Below are 20,385 nucleotides of genomic sequence, written 5' to 3' on the forward strand. Positions count from 1 at the left end.
GACCGGTGCTGCACACATTGCCTGTTTCAATTTCACAAAGGCTTGCTGACAAGCCTCTGTCCAGACTACCCGTTGAGGTTGTTTCTTGGATGTGAGGGGCGCAACAATAGTGCCATACCCCTTCACAAAGCGACGGTAGTAACCTGTGAGGCCCAGGAAAGCTCGGACCTCAGTCTGGGTCTTGGGGGGTTCCCAGGCCATGATGGCCTCAATCTTTGCCTGGAGGGGCTGCACTGTTCCCCTACCCACCAAGTGGCCTAGGTACACAACCGACCTATGCCCAATCTGACATTTACTGGCCTTGATTGTCAAGCCAGCCTGTTTCAGGGCCTGGGGAAGAGCTTGCAAGTGACACAAATGGTCCTCCCAACTGCTGCTGAAGACGGCAATGTCATCAAGGTAAGCAGCGGAGAAAGCCTCCATTCCAGAGAGGACCTGGTTCACCAGCCGCTGAAAAGTGGCAGGGGCGTTCTTGAGCCCAAAGGGCATCACACAGAATTGGTAGTGTCCCTCAGGCGTGGAGAAAGCTGACCTTTCCTTTGCTCCATCTGTAAGGGAGATCTGCCAGTAAAGTAAGGTCAAAGATACTCCGGTATTGGGCAGCTCCCAGCCGGTCAATCAATTCATCCACCCTAAGGATCGGATGAGCATCAGTTTTGGTCACTGAGTTCAGCCCCCGGTAATCCACACAGAACCTCAGTTCTGGAGTGGTGCCCGGTGGGGCAGCTTTTGGTACTAAAACCACCGGACTGGACCAGGGGCTACTGGAAGGTTCAATGACTCCTAGCTCCAGCATCTTGGTAACCTCACCGTGGATGCTGGCCTTCACCTTGTCTGACAGCCGGTAGATCTTAGACTTCACTGGTGGGCTGTCTCCTGTGTCCACATCATGGGTACACAGGTGGGTCCTTCCCGGGACAAGGGAGAACAACGAGGAGTACTGCTCCAATATCTGGCGGCAGTCCTCTCGTTGCTCAGGAGTTAGGGTTGGAGAGAGAATCACTCCCTCCACCGACCCATCCCTTTCCTGAGACGAAAAAAGGTCAGGGAGAGGCTTGCTTTCCGCTTCCTCTCCTCCATCAGTCACCATCATCAAGATTACCTCGGGCCTCTCATGGTGGGGTTTGAGGCGATTAGCATGCAGCACCCGTAGGGGCTGTCGGGGGGTCTTAAGATCCACCAGGTAGGTGGCCTTACCCTTCTTCTCCAACACCTCAAAGGGGCCTGTCCAGCGATCCTGTAGAGCGCTTAGCTCTCCAGGTTCCATCACCCACACTTTCTGGCCAGGCTCCAACTCCACCAGGTGAGCATTGTGGTCATACCACTCTTTCATTACTGCTTGACTGGCTTCCAAGTTGTCAGAAGCTTGCTTCCACAACTTTGCCATTTGGCTCCGGAAGGCCAGCATGTAGCTCACCACATCCTGGGGAGGCTTTCTGGGAGACTTTTCCCATCCATCCGTCACCAGGCTGAGAGGTCCACGCACAGGGTGCCCGTACATTAGCTCAAAGGGGCTGAAGCCCACTCCCTTCTGCGGCACTTCCCTGTAGGAGAATAGCAAACAGGGCAGGAGGACGTCCCATTTCCTCCGCAGGCTCTCAGGCAGACTTCTTATCATGCCTTTTAAGGTCTTGTTAAACCTTTCTACCAGTCCATTGGACTAGGGGTGGTATGGAGTGGTGAACCGGTAGGTCACTCCACACTCCTTCCACATTGCCCGCATATATGCTAACATGAAGTTGGTCCCCCTGTCGGACACAACTTCCTTGGGGAAACCCACTCGAGTAAAGATCCCCATCAGGGCCCTAGCCACAACAGGTGCAGGGACAGTCCTCAGAGGAATTGCCTCTGGGTACCGCGTGGCGTGATCCACCAGAACCAGGATAAACCTGTGACCAGCTGTAGTTGGTGGATCCAATGGCCCCACAATGTTGATGCCCACCCTTTCAAAGGGGGTGCTAATGACAGGAAGTGGTTCCAGGGGAGCTTTCAGCTTCACCCCTGTCTTCCCACTGGCTTGACAGGATACACACGTCCGACAGTAAGTGTCGGATGCCACTTTCATCTGAGGCCAGTAAAAGTGGGGGACAAGCCGGGCAAAGGTCTTGTCCTGACCTAAGTGTCCTGCCAAGGGAATCTCTTGAGCCAATTCTAGAAGAAAAGCTCGGTATCGTTGAGGGACTACCAGGGCCCGTGATGAACCGGGCAGAGGTACCTTGGGTTCACTGTAGAGGAGTCCGTCTTCCCAGTAAATATGGTAGTGCCCTGCAACGTTCCCTGCTGCCTGGGCTTCGGCCTGTCGCCTCAGTCCCTCAAGGGTAGGGCACTCCTTCTGGCCCTTACAAAACTCCTCCCTGGTAGGCCCTCCTTCCACATGCCACTCAGCAGGGATAGGTAAGTCCTCCAGAGAGACTACTTCCCCCTCCACGGACTCCTGGCCCACCACCGCAGGTGGCCGATCTGTCTCATGGGGCGCGAAAGCCGAAGCAGGCTTCTCCTGTCTTCGGGTCTTTCCCTTTTTGGCAGCGGGCTGGGGCATTGTTCCAGGCTCCAGCCCAGGCGAACTCCCTCTCTGGGCAGTCGCAGACCTTGTGCTTGCACAGGCCCAGTCAGGTGTACCCAGCATCTCCGAATGAGTCCGGTATTCCACCTCCTTCCAAGCATTGTGCTCCATGTCATTCCCCAACAGACAATCGACTGGCACAGCAGGGCTTACGGCAACTCGAAGTGAACCTGCAACCCCTTCCCACTCAAAGGGAACCTCGGCCACAGGGTAGTGGCCCAATCTGCCGTCAGCCATCGTGGCAGGGTGGAGTACATGTGGAATCACCTGCTCTGGAGACACCAGTTGACTCCTTACCATTGTCATACTGGCTCCTGTGTCTCTCAGAGCCTCCCCTCTTTGGCCATTGATGGTGATCCATTGCCCATACTTGGTAGTATTTGAGGGCACCTGGATCTTGGGAACCATCTCCCGATCTCCGAGGGACACTAAGGTGACACCCGCCCACTCACCCCCCTTATCTAAGGGCAACTCCTCCCCGAGCACTACACTAGCTACTCCCGAGGCTTTTCCTCCGGTGGGAGGGGGTGGTCTCTTTGGGCACTTGACATCTCCCTTATAATGTCCAACACCACCACACTCAAAGCAGTGGACAACCCTTGGCTGCTGGCTTTGGCCAGGATGAGGGTTTCTGGGCGGGTTAGCCTAAGGGGTGAATCCTGTTCCCTTTCCCTGGAAACTGTTTTGGGGACCTTTTGAGAACTCCCGCTTTTTATCTCCCCCCTCCTTCGGGGGGCGCCCTGTCCGGCCCTTTGGGAATCCCCTCCAGTCCCCTTTGAGGACACCCGGGTACTTGCCCAGATGTCCGCCTCCTCTGCAAGCTTCCTGGGGTTGGTCAGCTTGCTGTCCACCAGGTGTTGACGCAGCTCGGGAAAACATTTCTCGAGTAGGTGCTCTTTGAGAATAAGGTCGTACAACCCCTCATAGTCCCCCACCTCGCTGCCTTGTATCCAACCCTCTAGTGCCTTCCTTGCATAGTCCAGGAAATCCACACAATTTTGTGTGCCTAATTTGTGACTTCCCCTGAACTTTTGCTGGTACTTCTCTGGGGTCAGCCCAAACTTCTTAATTAGCGCCACTTTCATGGTGGGGTAGTGGATCTGCTCTTTCTGTTCCAGGGCCAATAATGTGTCCCATCCAGTAGGAGGCATGTATTTGTACAAACCACCCCCCAGTGTTTTTCCTGGATCCCATGGGCTCTTAAGGAGACCTCATAGGCAGCCAGCCACTTGGCGATGTCATCCCCTGGGCTGTAGCTGGCAACTATATCTTTAGGTAGGTAGGGTCTGGATTCCCTGGTCAGTTCTTTTGTTTCGCTGCCACCATTTGGAGAATTGGAGGGCCCTATCTGTAGAGCCTTGAGTTCTAGCTCCCTAAGTTTCAACTTGTAAGCCATCCTCTGTTCCTCCCTCTCCTTTTCCAACCTGGCTAACTCCCACTTTAGCTGTCTTTTTTCCCTCCTGTCCACTAGTTTAGCTTCGGTTAAGCTTCTTCCGGAGACACTGCTGCCCTCCCTTGAGAAGGTCCTAGGTCCTGGGAGTAGGTTTTCCATCTCAGGATGGACAGTCCCTCTACCCCTATGACTGTGTCCCGGTCCGTCCCCTCTTCCTCCTCCTTTCCCTCTCCATGTGCTGCCACCCAAGCCCTCAAACTGGTCTGGAGTTCCCCCTTCTTGGCACCACGCTTAAAAAACACTCCCATCTTCTGGCAAAAATCTCTAAGCTGGGCTACAGAATAGGTTTCCAGTTCCTCCAGAGCAAACTCCATTTTGCTTATAAGATATATAGGGACAAGCACTCGGGAAGAATTGGTTCAAAATGGGCAATTCGAAGCTACCTCCACCCACCACCAGGAGTACATTTGGAAAACAAAAAGAAATAATTAGGGAGTCCGCAAGGAGAAAACTCCAGGTGTAGGCCTATGGAGTACACTAGGTTACTGTAGAGTGGACGCAAACACAGTTCTGATCCCACCGCTAGACATCAATTATGTTGGACCTGGGGTCTCCAAGTCACCTAGGGTAGCTTGGCACAAAGTAGGTAGGCTTGTTTCAAAGGTACTTGTGTTAAGTTTGCGTCACACCCTTCAATAACATTACGTCCATCCACTCAAAAATGACACTACACCTTGATTTTGTTATAAAAGTAGAAAAGCTTTATACTCTCTTATGGTAGTTTCTCGTCTTCCTTTTAGACGCCTCTATGACCACATTTACAACTCAAACAGTGCATTTACATTACTTGTTTCTACAAATCACCAAAATCATTCTTGACTCTATAGATCACTATTTTAACTCCACCCGGGTAGGATTATTAAATCCTTTCCGCTTCATTTTTCAATCTACCCGAGCATGAACAGTTGACATTTGTTACATTGCACACTCATAGTTATTTTTGGTCTTAATGATACACTTGTCCCTCAGTCGTAAGGAACCCAGTGGGAATTCCCCGGCCTTTAGCTCAGTTGTTCTTTACATTCCCGTGAAGCAGGTAACAACTAGACAGGATCCCAGCAAGGTAGTCAGTTCACAACAAAACCCTTGGGTACTGAAAGGTCAACTGGGCTGGTCACCCTATCAAATAATTTTTAATAGACAGGACAATGTGCTCTAGATAGAATTCTATAACTGGGGGAAGTTTACAAGCACCAATTACATTTGAAATGGTTAACAAATTATTCAGTAGTTATGTAGGTTTTAGAGCCAGACTTCGCACTCTCCTATACGTTATCAGTACATACAGTTTCATGGAGTAGCTTCTTCTAGTGAAAAGTTCCTGTTAGCATTTCATTTCAACCCTGCAGCCTCGTGCCTGAAATCAGACCCCACTCTCACTTTCAGCATGAGACGGCAAGTAAAGAGCTTTGGCACATTCCTATGCGACAATCATTCACCAAAGACGTTATGCCTTAGCTTCCAGGAACAGTCACGGTCTTGATTCACCTCTTGAAAGGAGGAGCCGCTCCCGCATTCCCTCCCAAGCTTTCGCTAAAGCGCTGAATCCGTACCACCGATCCAGCACGGGTTCCCAGAGCCTCGCCTGTGGGTTCCTCAACTCGCTAACCCGCGGCAGGCTCTCACAAGAGTAACAGGTTCTCACCGGCCCTGTCGCCTCACACTCTGACCTCTCCCTGGTCCTTGTGGTACTCAGAGCCGGCAATGCGGAGGCGGAAGCTCGGCGCACAAGGGCGGAAGCCTCGGTCTCCAGGCAACCCCGCCTCACGCCTTCCCCGACGCTGCCTCAGTTTCCTGCCAGCATGTATCAGCTTCCTCTCGCGGCACCAGCGGGCTCGCACCGGTATCAGGCCCCTCAGCCGCCACACCACAGAACCCTCCTCCAGCTTCCCGCTCTCAGTAGGTTGCCCGGGCGTCCCTGTGGTGAATGTTACGGACTGTTTGTGTGGAAACAGGGGGGGAGTAAGGGTTAAGTTCCCGATCTGCCTGTGTGTTTAAACAGTAGACCTTCGGAGTCCCGAGCAGAGCCCTGTGATCTTAAGGCTGCGCAAGGGTCAGTCGGACTCTCCGTTTCTCCAGGCCACCGTAGGGCATTAAGGGTCAGTTTCCCCAGGCTATCCAACCGCACTCACCGCCTTGGATAATGTCCGGACTTCCCTCTCACGTCCTGGTTAGTGCAATCTCCCTCCTGTGGAATGAACAGGGGGGGGGGGGGCGGGGGGGGGCCGTAGCGCTCTTCTGAATTGGGTCAGGTCAACAGAAAGAAGGGCAGCATCAGCCGGAGAGGCAGCAGCCCCTGGAGACAGTCAGCTTCTTCCGTGTAACAACCTCCTCGTCCTGCAGCCTGGACTCCAGTTCCCTTCAGTGTCCACTAACTCTACCTTCTAAAATGGCTGCCCAACATTCCGCCTTATATAGGCTGACCCCAGTTGGTCCAGAAGATTCTGGAATGTCCCTATACTAACCCATGGGTCCGTTCTCTGAGGTGGCAGTTACTGGCCACCATTTTGTGGGTCTTTATAAATCTAGTCAGAAAGGCACCTAGGCCTCAGGGAAAAAAACTATGAGGGCAAATAACACCTAACCCCCAAGTCAACACCTGAAAACCCAGTGGACATAAAAATTAAAGGTTTTGAGGGGCAAAAAGGGGACAAAAATAAATAAATTATTAGGAGGGACTACCCGAAGGGCAGACAGGTCTAACAAGGGGCGACACCTGAAAAGCAGGCAAGAACAAATGGCGCCTCGCAAATGACGGTTACATTTTAAACGAATATTCACCGACAGTGGTGAAAAGGTTTCCTTGACCAAGAGAAGGAAAGCGGTAAGAATTCTTGTTATCAAACCACAGGCCAAAAGAAGCAAGAGAGACAGCTCACAAGAAAACAATAACAGCTGCAAATTAAGATTGGCAAAGTGCCTCTTTGGATACAGGATAGAATAGATGCTGAAAAAAAATAGTTCTGCACACCACTGGCTTTAATCAGTAACATTTTGTATGCAAGTACATGCTTTTAAAAACATAGTTTTGTAATAACATCTAAACTCTTGGAGAGGATATTGGTTCCTCCTCAGTTACAACGTGAGACAACAGTTCTATTCCATTTCAAATGTCACCCATTTATTATTAACCCCTTCGAAGCTAATGACGAGCTGGGCTCGTCATGGCGCTTACCTGCCGTGCGCGGATGACAAGGCCAGCTCGTCATGATTTATGGAGTTTTAGATATTTTAGCGCAGGACGGGAAAACGCCTAGCAGCCATGTGGTTAATAAGGTTTCACATGTGTGTAGCCTTAATACTTTAAAGCATGTTTAATCTCCACAGATGTTCGGGAGAGTTACTCAACTGAATTGTTTTCCAAGTATTGATTTATTTTCTGTTTAACACATATAAGGATCAAGTCAATCCAACATGCTTCACTAGAAACACTAACTTTATCAGGATGTGAACAAATATATCAAGGTACACTATTGTAAGTCAATGTGTTTATTTAGTACATACATTAACATTGAGCAATCAACAAAGTGAACTGAAACCAGATATTTGCTCTGTAAAATGGCCCTATCTCCAAATTCCCCTGCAAACAAGCACACAGAGGTAGAGGGAGTACCAGCCCGTTTCCTAATACAAAACAAAAATGAGATAATGCCAAATATTTATCATCTTCACCAAAAGCACAGTGACACGACCTTTCCAGAACAGCCATCTCAAGAATGTCTACTTCAGGGAACAGGTGCAAAATACTCAATACTTTATGTTCACACTTATGGGTCAACCGAAACATATATTGAATTAATTGTATCAATTTATTATATTCAATGACTGTGCATGTCTATCTAAATATCATACATACCATATTGATAAAATGACAGCCCTTTAACCCGGGCACTCTTGCGAATTTCATTTATTGCAACCAGTAGCGTAGCTGAAAAACAAACAATAGTTTGGAAATTTGTGAAATTGAAATATTCTAAACACCAGCTATTACTGGAATAAAAGCATTGCCTAAATCTTAATGACTACAGAGTCAGAAACTCAATACTTTAATCATAAAGAAAAAACAAAGAGAAAATCTAAATACAAAACATATCAGGTAGATACGTTGCACTGGATTAACTGAGCATTACATAGAATACATTAAAATTGCCAATTTTATATTACATGTATATATGCCATGAAATTAAGGAAAGAAACATGCCACCTGAACGTGATGGACATATGCACGCAGTGGAATTGTAAATAATTTTTTAAAACTTTTTAGAAGGGGGCTTACTTAGAGCAAGTACAGAAACCCTTTTTAGTTAGAACATCAAAGGAAAGGAAAATGCTACTTACCCAGTATGCATCTGTTCTTTGCATATAGATCTCTAGAGTCATATGCCTTAGCCTTGATCGCCAACTGGTATTGGGTCGGGATGTTTGCACTTTGTTTTTGTTCGAAGAAGTCTTGTAGTCACGAGGTAGGTGCCTCCTCCTTTTGGTGATAGTGCGCATGGGCATCAACTCCATCCTTTGATTGTTTTGCCATAAAGGGTGATGGGGGAGTTAGTAAAGTAGTAAAGACAGATGTCCATGTAAAGTGTATCTAAGTAAGATATCACTGCAACAGATAAAGGGGTTACCGGGTAGGTGGGTGGGAGCATATGACTGCAGCTCTATGTGCCAAGAACAGATGCATACTGGGTAAGTAGCATTTTCCGTTCGAGCATTATGAGCTGTAGATCATATACTTTAGCATGGACTATAAAGCAGTTATTTCTGAAGCTGTGGCTAACCTGTAGCTGTTGCAGTGGTTTTAAATAGTGTTTGTAAAACTGCCTAGCCCACACTAGCTTGTTGTTTCACTATCACATCCACACAATAATGTTTTGTGAAACTGTGTGGTGTAGACCTTGTTGCAACTTTGCAGATGTCATCTATGGGTATGTTTCCTAAGAATGCCATAGAAGCTCCTAGTGAGCGTGTAGAGCAATTCCTGATTTTGATCTGGCATTGCCTTTATGTGGTGGAGTAAAAGCAACAACATTTTTGGGGGGTTTTCTAAAAGTTTTTGTTCTTTCTATGTAGTATAGTAATGCTACCTTAACATCTAATGTGTGAAAGGCACATTCTGCCACTGATTCTGGTTTAGGGAAGAACACAGGCAGCTCAACAGATTAGTTGATATGAAAGGCAGAGATGACTTTAGGTAAAAATTTGAGGTTAGTCCTAAGAACCACTTGGTTTTGGTGTATTTGCAAAAATGGTTCCTTAATGATTAGTACATGAAGCTCACCGACTCTTAGAGAAGTAATGGCTATAAGGAAGGCTACCTTCCAGGTGAGAAATTGTATTTCACATTTGTACAATGGCTCAAAGGGTGGACTCATGAGTCTTGTAAGGACTATGTTGAGATCCTACACTGGAGAAGGTGGAAGTCTGGGGGGAATGAGTCGTTAAGTCCTGCCACAAAAACTTTAATAGCGAGCACTCTAAAAAGACAAGTGCTGTCTATTTTGTAGATATGCAGCTATTGCAGCGAGATGTAAGCGTATTGATGTGTACACTAAATTGGAACGTTGTAGGTGTAATAGATAGCAAATGATGTTTTGAATTGAAGCATCTAATGGATCGATGTGATTGTTGTTAAAGTAAATGACAAACCTCTTCCACTTTGCTGCATAGCACGCTCTTGTGGTAGGGCGTCTAGCCTCTTTGATAACATTCATACAGTCTGGCGGGAGATTAAGGTAGCCGAACTCTAGTATTTCAGGTGCTATATCGCAAGGCTGAGTTGATTGGGATCCTGATGTCTTATCTCTCCATGGTTCTGAGTAAGAAACCTGGGGAAAGGTGTAGCTTTTGGTGGGGAACTATTGGTAGCTCCAAAAGAGTTGTGAACCAGGGTTGTCGGGCCCATGTGGGAGCAACTAGGATAAGCGTCAAGGAGTGCTGTTTGAGTTTCCATACCACTAACGAAATGAGTGGGAGAGGTGGATAAGCGTAAGCAAATATCCCAGACCAATTCATCCATAGTGCATTGCCTTTGGACAATGGGTGTGGATGCCTGGAAGCAAAGTTTGGGCATTTTGCGTTTGGGTGGGTGGCGAACAGATCGATCTCTGGGAAACCCCACATTTGGAAGAATGGGAGGAGAAATTGAGGGTGGAGTTTCCATTTGTGGATCTGCTGTCGTGGACGACTGAGCAGATCTTCAATTAGGTCGTTTACTCCTGGAAGATGTTCAGCAAGGAGATATATCTTTTGAGGTATGGCCAATCTCCAGATGCTCTGTGCTAGCTGCGAGACCTGGAGAGGGTGCGTTCTCCCTTGCCTTTGTATGTAGTACATTGCTGTCATGTTGTCTGTGCAAACGAGGACAGCTTTGCCTACTAGATGAAGTTGAAAGGCTTTCAATGCAAAAAAATTGCTACCAGTTCTAGAAGGTTTATATAGAGTTGTTTTTGTTACAGAGTCCACATGCCCTGAATGGAATGTTTTTCCAGATGAGCTCCCCAGCCAGTGAGGGATGGGTCTGCTGTTAGCACTATCTGTGGAACTAGATCGACAAATGGCTGTTCGTTGGAAAGGTTTGGTATGTGCCACCACTGCAGAGAGCGATGAGTACGGCCATCTATCAACACCAGATCTGATAACTGACCTTGAGCCAGGTTCCACTGAAGTGCTAAGCATTCCTATAGGGGGCACATTCGGTGTCTTGCATAGGGAATAAATAAAAACATCCGGCCCCAACACCAGATGGCGGATCTATGCTAAAGCATATGATCTACAGCTCATAAACCTCGAACATGTGATTCTTATTGATGGAGGGTACTATTGGGTTAAGGTATAGCTCCAACATAGAAAGATGACAAAAATTATAAAAAGATAGGTAAAGAGGTAAGCAGTGGCAACCAGCCCTTTCACTGAAGTGCACTTCAATTTATGTGGAAAGTGCAAGTGTGATAAGGCAAAATGCCATCACTCACAGAGCAATAGAGCCAATGGCTGAAATTGAATGCACTTATCCCATGCTGTATGCGGTAAGAGAGGAAGCATATCATGAATGACAGTTAAACAGAAGATGAAGTGGAACCGCCAAAAGCCCCTCTATATCTAAAGCTAAACCGGTCTACAGATCGGACCTACAGTGGAAAACACTAAGTGCATTCAGATAAAAGATCGGACACAACCAACTTACCATGCTGTAATATGTGTAAAGAACAAGCTACAGGAGAGGTTTTAATATTTGTTACATGGAACTTGCTCTTTTTGCGTAGTTAAGTTTAAAAACCGTAACAACCTTATTGCAATTTGGAAGCAGGGTGTCAATTTTAATAGAAATATTTATAAATGTGAAACTTGGATTACATTTATATTTAGGGAAGGCAGTGAGCACCAACAGTCATAACTGAGTGGGTATTCATGATGAACCCTGTCCAATAGCTTTACATTTCACATCCAATTAGTGCACTTACACTAAGGTACAAAATAAAGCTGTCCTAAGTGAGAAAACGGGGTGTGAAATACAATTTGAAAGGTTTATGAATACACAAAAAAAGATCTTCTAGGAGTTCACTGCTTTCCAAAAGTGAACCCCTTCTCTAACAGCTGAGGAAATTGTAATTCTCCAATCTGTTGTAATACGAGCATCTGTTTTTTATTGAAGACATGGAGGCAGGAGCATGGCCAAGATGGCGCCCGGGTAGGAGCAGCCCTATGGAGCTCTGCCTTGCCGATTTTTTAACTAGTGGACCCAGGGGGTGTGGCTCCCTCTGGGAACCTTTGCAGTGGGGTGGCGGCCGGGAGCACTTTTGCAGCCTGGAGAAGACACGGTGGCACATGTGCATGGCCTGCCAGGCATGCAGCTCCGGTGCCAAGATGGCGAACAAAGGTGCCGGAGAAGTGCAATTCGGCGACTGAGGTGCCCAAGACACAACAGAGAAGTGCCCGCATACCAGTGAGCCAAGTGGGTGTGCAGCAGAATGGCGGTCTAGAAGAAAACAAGTTACTTACCTGTAACTTTGGTTCTCCGCTAGGAGGATAAGTGAGCTCCAGGCTTTTACAATTGAAGAACCTTTTCTGCAGTTCAAGAAAGACGTTGTAATACTGAGAACAAATCCAAAGTTCATCCCAAAAGTTTCCTCTTGAGTTCCATCTGAATGAGCCGGTGATTCTAAAGTCCTTTTTTCCACGACCTACCACACCAGAGGAAAGGTCGTTCAGAGGTGTCTGAAATTCTATTTGGAACGCACTAAACCTTTCAGGAAATCTTCACAACTGTTTGTATATTATGGCGCTCCGCGGAAGGGGTATCCATTGTCTAAGCACAGTATTTCCCGTTGGATTTCCAATGCTATCCAATTTTGCCATCAGCAGGCGGGCAAACCGCTTTAAAGACGAGTTCGAACTCATTCTACGAGATCTGTGGCATCCTCAGTGGCTCTGTTTTCAGGAGTCCCTATCCAGGACATTTGTCGGGCAGCTACGTGGAGTAGTACCCACACCTTCACGGGGCACTACTGCCTGAATTCGTACATGAAGGATGATGCAGCTCTTGGACAGGCAGTCCTGAGAAATCTGTTTCAATAAGAGGTGAGCTTTCCCTATAGTCCCTCCTTCCTGTTATTCGCACATTTTGTATCTCTTTTTGTATCCCCTACTATGGTAACATTTGCCATTTGGTTTACTATGGGGGTTTTATATATAGACATATAACTGTATTCATAGAACAAAATGTGCATTTTTGGTGGCTTACTGCTTGCTACTCTGATACAAAGCATGGGAATCTATGAAAGTTCCAATACTGGGGCAAGAAAACAAGTTACTTACCTGTAACTTTGGTTCCCCAGTATTGGTAACTTTCATAGATTCCCATGCGCCCACCCTCCTCCCCTGGGAAAGCTCAGCCTTTTTACTGAGATGATTGCTGTTACACAACGGCTACGAAAATCTGAGGCTCTGAGGCTCTCTCAAGAGGGTTCTATGGGGTGAGGCTCTTCTGATTGGTTGTTGCAGAAAGTTTGGTCTCTTTTACAAAAAGAGGTGGATAAGCTACAAAATGAGATGAGGCCTAGGCCTAAGTTTCTCTTTTGTACCTTTTGTTATGGTATTTTTTATTTACCGAGGCTCCCATTCCGACGACGGGGAATGATACAAAGCATGGGAATCTATGAAAGTTCCAAAACTGGGGCAAGCGGCATCTTCGAGGACGGTGAAATCAAGAGCACCAAGGCAGCCTGCAGATTGACGTCCCCTCATCATGAAGCAGTTGGCAGCCTGCCAGAGAGGAAATTAACCTGCTCTTTCCACCCCCAGAAGGCCGAGTTAGCGAAGCGGGGGATCTGGTAGATGGACGAGAATTCATTGCAGCAGAGTGGCGGAGACTCTGGAGCAGAGTGCCATACGTTGGTGGGGCGAATGCAGCAGCCTGGTGACGTTCGCTCAGAGCAGTGGGAACATGAAGCTTCTCCGGCAGAGCAGGCTGAGTGGAGTGTGGAGCTGAGGAGAAGGTGCCATCACAGTAAGAGACCCCAGTGGTGGTGATGAGAGCTGGTGTTGCCCCCGACCACTAGCACCTGGAACTTATTGGGATGTGCGGACGCGGCTCCTCACTAAGCTCAAGGAGGAAGCGACCTGTGGGAGACACAATGAGACCCGTGGCAGCCCATATTAGAGGAGGCCCTTCCCCTGAGCACACGGGCCACCGAGGAACTGCTGAACTCCTGGTGCTCGCAAAGGCCACTACACCCCCTCCCCACCTTTCATCTTAGATGCTGAAGCCCCCTGGGTGCCTAGAGATTGGGAGGGTTCCTATCGACTGGGACTCCCTGAATGATCTCCTGAAGCCTTAACAGCTTCCCTTTTGACCTGATCTTCCGCAGCCTCAGTGGGGAGGTTAGATAGGCCGCTGGACGAGTGGACATAGGGTTCACAACCAGGAACACACCGGGCAGGCACGGTGAGGGTGGATACATTGACAACTACAGGAAAGGCCTGCTTGCAAAAAGCTCATCCAAACGGGTGAGGCCGGCCCCAGATCCAGGCTCGCTAGACCGATCATCATCATGGCATGTGCGGGGTCAGGAAGCAGGGGAGGCTTTATGGAGTTCTTCTTCGGCACCCTGAGGGACAACATTGCGACCCTGAAAATGTAGATGACCAAAGACGTTAAGTACCCATGTCACTAAATGGTCGAACTGGAGCAGCGTGTGGAGTTCGTAGAAAAGTCTGACGACGCCAGAGAAGAAGAATTGGAGGCGTGCCGCAGCGAAATTCTGGAACTTAAGGTGCGTAATACTGACCTCAACTACTATCTGGAGGATCTCTGGAACAGGTCCCAGAGATCTAATATCAGAATTAAGGGAATTCCACTGCAGGCGGATGCAGGTTGCTTGGAGGACTATGTTCTACGACTCTTACGCCACATTGTCCCGGAGTTGGAGGGGAAGGAGCTGCCCCTCAACCACAAATACAGAGCAGGATGCCCATCCTCGACACAGGGTACCCCACAGGCCATTCTTACATGCCTCCACAAGTACCGCCAGAAGGAACTCATAATGAACACAATGCAAGACCAACTCCCAGTCTCCTTTGAGGGGATTAAAGTCCGCTTGTTCAAGGAACTGCCCTCCATAACCCTGCAATCCTGCCGCAACATGAAATCAATAACCGACTTCTTGAGGGACAAAAGGGTACCATACAGGTGAGGACATTCCTTATGCCTCGTCTTTGCCTGGAATGGAGAAACACTCTCAGTCCGCACACCCACAGAGGCAGCAGCGATTCTGGGATTGGGCCTAGATCAATGTGTTTTGGCACGGCCCCAGAGTTCTAAGACATCCTCATGGGGATCTGACCACCAGAGGCAATACAAAGCACGATCCCGCAAGAGGTTTAGTAAGTGGACCATGAAAGAGAGCATCAGGGAGAGACCGGCCCTTCTGTAGCATCTCACTGGATGGCACCAATCACCAAAATGAGCAGATGAGTGACCCCTTTGGGCATGGGTGGCTGAACGCGGGGTCCTGCACTCCCCGTCGAACATCCCCCTGTGCAGCAGTGCTGCGTCTTCGGTCAGCCTTACTGTGCTGGGGTTGCGGGCGGGGTCCCTGGGTCTGCATTCCTTTCTGTTTAGTATTCGAAGGTAGAGGCGGAGGACTCCAACACCCTCCCACATCCCAGAAGAACTACACAGATGACCGATGACATGGACCTCTAATACGTAATGAATGGTTCCTCACCGATTGGTGACTTCGCTATCCACATTTCAATGTTTTCTTCATTTAACATTTGCTGCATGCGCCATCCATATGCAACACTGTTGCACCCCACCACCTCCACAGAGCAGGAGGACACCTTACGGTCCTGGACCCAACACCGCTACCAGGGCCTATAACAGCTGAAGGCAACCCAGCGCAACATATGCCTCCTACAAGAGAATCACCTGTTGACAAAGGACTAGAACTGCATGCAATCGAAGTGGTTTGACAATCACTTCTAGTCCACTGGGCCGGGCAAGAAAGCGGGTGTAGCAATCCTAGTATCCACACACTTCCAGGGTCAGACCTTTCAAATACACTCTGAAATCACAGGCTGCGCAAAACTAATTTATCTATACACCTCCACTGTTGCATGCCTCTATGCACCCAATGACCACCAGGAACCCTTTATCCAGCGGTTGGGACTATTCTCACCACACCAGTTATAAAAGTTTTGATAGGGGGCAGGGTTGGGGGATTTTAACCTAGGACCCAATGCCTCCCTAGATCAGACCCCTACAGAGGGTCGGCCCAACGGACGCCCTCTCCCCGCAAACACTCCGGTGGCTTGTGCAGGTTTGGTTGAAGCTTGGAGGTCACTACACCCTTCCAATAGATCCGACTCAGTTTCTTCAGCCGCGCACCAGTCCTCTGCCAGAATCAACTATTTTCTAGTCTCTGCCTCCCTACTCCCGGCGATGACACAGGCAGACATTGAGGTAGCTTCCATCTCTGACCATTCTCCTATACAGCCTACACTGTGCTTTCCCAATAGCAGTCAGGGTTCCAGTATGTGGCGCCTTAATCCTCAGTTACTATCCTATAACCCTGCCATTAAATAAGTTGCTATCCTATAACCTAGCCATTAAAGAAGTTAAGGGAGTAATCATGAACTATCTCGCAATCAACGACGCACCACATACATCAATAACATTGTGGGATCCTCATGATGCTGTAGTGAGGGGAACCTACATAGCTATAACGGCGAGGCTAAACTTAGAATGCAGGGCTAAACGAGCGAAGGTAGAGGCACAAGGGAGGAACATTGATTTGTCACATACACGGACAGGCTCACACAAGGCATGCCGACAACTGAGCATTGCTAGAAAACAGCTCCAGGCCCTTGACATGGACGCAGCAGAATATGCCCTTCTCCGTAAGAAGCAGAAATACTATGCCAGGGGTAAGAATTCAGGAAGGCCTCTAGCCCACAGCCTATAGACTACGCAAACAAACTGTGGTAAAATTAAATTACCTATACTTAATTTATGCGGTAAAGTTCAATAAGAATAACTCAGAAAAATAAGAGGCAAAATCCGTGATAATTGAGGTTTTCAAAAGGGGTTTTATTCCTTAAAAAGGAATGGGTATTTGGTTTGAACCAAAGGTGGCATACCATTCCGTCACCACGTAGGTTCGGGAAGGGACTGACAGACAATACTTTATTGGCAATCATTCATATATATAGTCAATGCATTACAGTAAAGGCATATGCAGAAGGCGTAACAGCTGAGAGGAGAGATAAGAATACACATACGTAATGGATAGGCGTTACAATAGGCGTGCATGAAGGCGTGAACTAGAAACGTCGTTAGAAACGTCATTAACATGATGTCACAAGTAGGTGGATCCATCTGAGAATCCTACAGTGTCAGCAGAAATACATGGCAGAGATGCGCGCGCAGCAGCATGACGTGTGATTGACGTGTAACTGGAGGGTGAAAGGGGACTTGACATTTAGCCCTACATGTGGAGACAGAAGTCTGGGATGTCAGATCAACCTAATCCCAAATTGTATCTAATATCTTATGTTTAAGGAACTGTATTATCTGGAGGGAAAGGTCTCTCGGACAGAGGCTATTCTGTACTGGCTGTGAGTACGTGTATAAGCGTCTACGTGTCTGCATGAGATGCGAGGGGGCATGGGCCAGGAGCTATGAATTACTTGCACGGAGACAGTGAGGCCGGGCCCTTTGCTCTGCAGCTAGAAGGATGTTTACTTGAACTACTAGACAGGAATGTATTTTACGAGGAGCGGAGCAGATAATTTGAAGGCTGAATACAGTCTTGGCAGGCAACAGGCTGAGCCAAGCGCCGTTAGCCGCGCAGGGAGTAAGGCAGAGGTCACGGGTACAGATGCAGGCCCGGGCTGAGGCATTCAGAGTCAGAAGGCAGGAAAAGGCTCGATGGCAGAATTCAGGGCCTACTTCGCCAGGGCTGAAAAACGTGTAAAGTACATCACATAAAGACGTTGGCAAGGCATACTTAGGAACGGAATATTCGACCCATTCATGGTGGATCTGAAAGAGGACATGTTAACGTTGGACGCAAATGTATTTGCGTCTTCATAGCTGGAAGTGGAGGGAACATACATGTACTTGTAGCGCGTACACGGAGTCGTTGGGGTCTAAGATAGGGGACACAATTGATCATAAAATTTATATTTCCTCAAAACGTATGTGCATACATGCTTTAGTAGACCAAGGCCAGCATCTCTTGACACGAGATAAGGAAACTGCAGGGGAATACGGGCGGTTCTACGCCCAACTATACAGCGCGGAACCCCTGCTTTTCACACACTGCACCACCAACATGGAACCAACCCCTCCTAACGAAACTACCAGAGCCCGCGCCCCTAGAGGCAGACATAACTATGCAGGAGGTTCTTGAGGCAATAGAGAGGCTTAAAGTGGAAAAGGCCCCTGTACAAGAAAGGTTCATAGTCGCCTTATATAAAATATTTGCAGAGCAGTTGTGCCCCGTGCTGGGCAGGTAATATAATTCCTTTAGTTCCTTAGGTGCCCTTCCAGAGACCATGAAGGCGGCCACCATAATGGTCCTACCAAAATCAGGGAAGGATCCTAAGTAATGCGCTTCCTACCGCCCCATATCATTGCTCGATGTGGATGCAAAGATATTCATGGGGATTCTCGCCAAAGGATTGGGACAGTACATGCCTGTATTGGTAGATCCCGACCACTCTGGCTTCATTCTAGGACGCACTTGTGGGGACAACAAGAAGCGTCTCTTCCATCTAATGGATAAAACTAACTGCTCACAGATACCCACACTGTTCTCATCAATAGATGCCGAAAAAACGTCTGACCAGGTGAGCTGACCCTTCCTGTGGTTGGTGCAAGAGGCTATTGGCCTGGGCCACTGCTTTCGTCAATGGATCTGGGTCAGCTATGCAGAACCGGAGGCACTAGTACTCATTAACCCCTTCGCTGGGGCGGCAATTTCGCCACAGCGCTAGGGGGGAGGGGGGCCGAGCGGCGCTTACATGCTCGTGACGGAACCGCTCCGTCACGAGCCTCGGTTGAGCTGTGCTCATGACAGAGCGGTTCCGTCATGGCCCCGCCCGCTCAATAGAACGCGCCCCGCAGGCGCGAAATCAGCACCGCGCAAGCGCGCCGAGCGGGCCATGACGGAACCGCTCCATCATGAGCACAGCTCAACCGAGGCTCGTGACGGAGCGGTTCCGTCACAAGCATGGAAGCAGTTAATAGCTCACCATCTCCCGCCTTTCCTATTTGAAGGGGAACAAGGCATGGGTACCCCATTTCCCCACTGCTGTTCGCTTTATAAATGGAGCCATTATAGGAAAGCATTCGGGGGCGTCCTCTCATTGAAGGGGTCTGGATGGGTGGTCAATCCCAATGCGTTATACGTGGACAACGTGCTGCTAGCTATCACCAAACCTCACCAGTCGCTGCCTCCCCTGGTGGAGGGACTCGCATCATTCGGGGAAGCATCAGGGTTCAAAGTGAATGCCACCAAATCCCAAGCCCTTAATCTTACCATCCCACGGAACAAGCAAAGACATTCCTCTTCACATGGGCCACACAGGGAATCTCTTACATGGGCATTCAACTATTTTCCACTATTGAGATATCCCTAACACACAATTATTCCACACTGCTGCCACTGTGCGTTCTCTTATTCCATCCTGCAATGGGGGTCCCATCTGGTGGTTGGGACGAATAGCAGTCGTTAAAATGTCCCTCTTACCCAAGATCCTATTCTTCATGCAGGTGATGCCGCTACAACCGCCCTTCCATGATGAAGAGACTTCAACCTTCATTAGAATCTTTTATCTGGGGCGTTAGGCGAGGTAGAATGGCCAGGTAGCGCACATATCTTCCAGTGGCTAAGGGTGGCTTGGGTACTACCAGTCTGCCCAACTGCGATTTCTAGTGGAATGGCAACATCCACTCACGGAAAAGCACTGGTGTTTTCTGGATCAGGCAGTAGCCGGAATCTCTATATGGAAGCCAGTGGTCAGGGCCATAGACGGGGTCTGGGACACACTTTGCATTTCTAAGCACCTCTCCACTCCAGTCTCCCTCCTTACCCCAATTATGCAGAATGAAGACTTCCCGTAGGCACTACATGGAACAACATACTCGGGGTGGCAAAAGGCCAATTGCAAACGCATTGGAGATCTCTTTGACTAACCGGCCCTATTAGATTTCCCAAGGGTCCAGCAGGACTTTGGGCTCCCATACTCTGAACGTTGACATTATGCAGCAGTTCGCCATTGGGGGACCAACCCACCAACACGACCCCACACAAGCAGGCCACTTACCCGTTTGAACGCTGGCTCTTGTCTAGGCGGGATGACCAACGCTTGCTTTCGGACATGTACACCTTTCTGAATACCTCTGCTAATCCCCTGCTCTCACCAGCCAGAACACGGTGGGAGACAGAGTGTGAACGCAGATTCACAGACAAGGATTGGACAGACATTCTGCATCAGGCTCGCACGTCAGCAGGCAGCACTTTGGGGAGCAAAACATACCTTAAAATCGTACATTACTGGTACTATACACCTGCCCGTTTAGCTAGGGGGTAGAGGGGAAACAACGGTGGGTGCTGACGTCATTGTGGTCACTCTGGTACATTTGCTGTGGCACTGCCATAAGCTGCATCGTTATTGGTTAGAAGTACCCACAGATGTCGACCAAATGTTCAAAATCGAACTACCCCATTTCCCCAGCTATATTTTATTGGGGCTGCCTACCGCCTTAACATAGCCACTACGTTCCCCTAGGGGGAGGGCCATCACCATGGCACTGTGCGCAGCAAAGCAAGTTTTGTTACCAAGATAGAGAATAGACACCATA

The 20,385-nt window shown here is 48.5% G+C and overlaps 1 protein-coding gene across 2 annotated transcripts in view; it reads right to left on the minus strand.

The window, feature by feature from the left end:
• Positions 1 to 20,385, minus strand: part of SLC30A9 (solute carrier family 30 member 9) — a 783,215-nt gene that overhangs the window by 322,125 nt on the left and 440,705 nt on the right. For both annotated transcript variants that reach the window (XM_086962700.1, XM_086962699.1), the window contains exon 13: positions 7,873 to 7,944. In XM_086962700.1, coding sequence (XP_086818826.1) covers positions 7,873 to 7,944 — 72 coding nt within the window. The remainder of the gene's footprint in view (positions 1 to 7,872; positions 7,945 to 20,385) is intronic.

This window comes from Lissotriton vulgaris, chromosome 3_1, assembly GCF_964263255.1.
Source record: "Lissotriton vulgaris chromosome 3_1, aLisVul1.2, whole genome shotgun sequence".
Lineage (NCBI taxonomy): Eukaryota > Metazoa > Chordata > Amphibia > Caudata > Salamandridae > Lissotriton > Lissotriton vulgaris.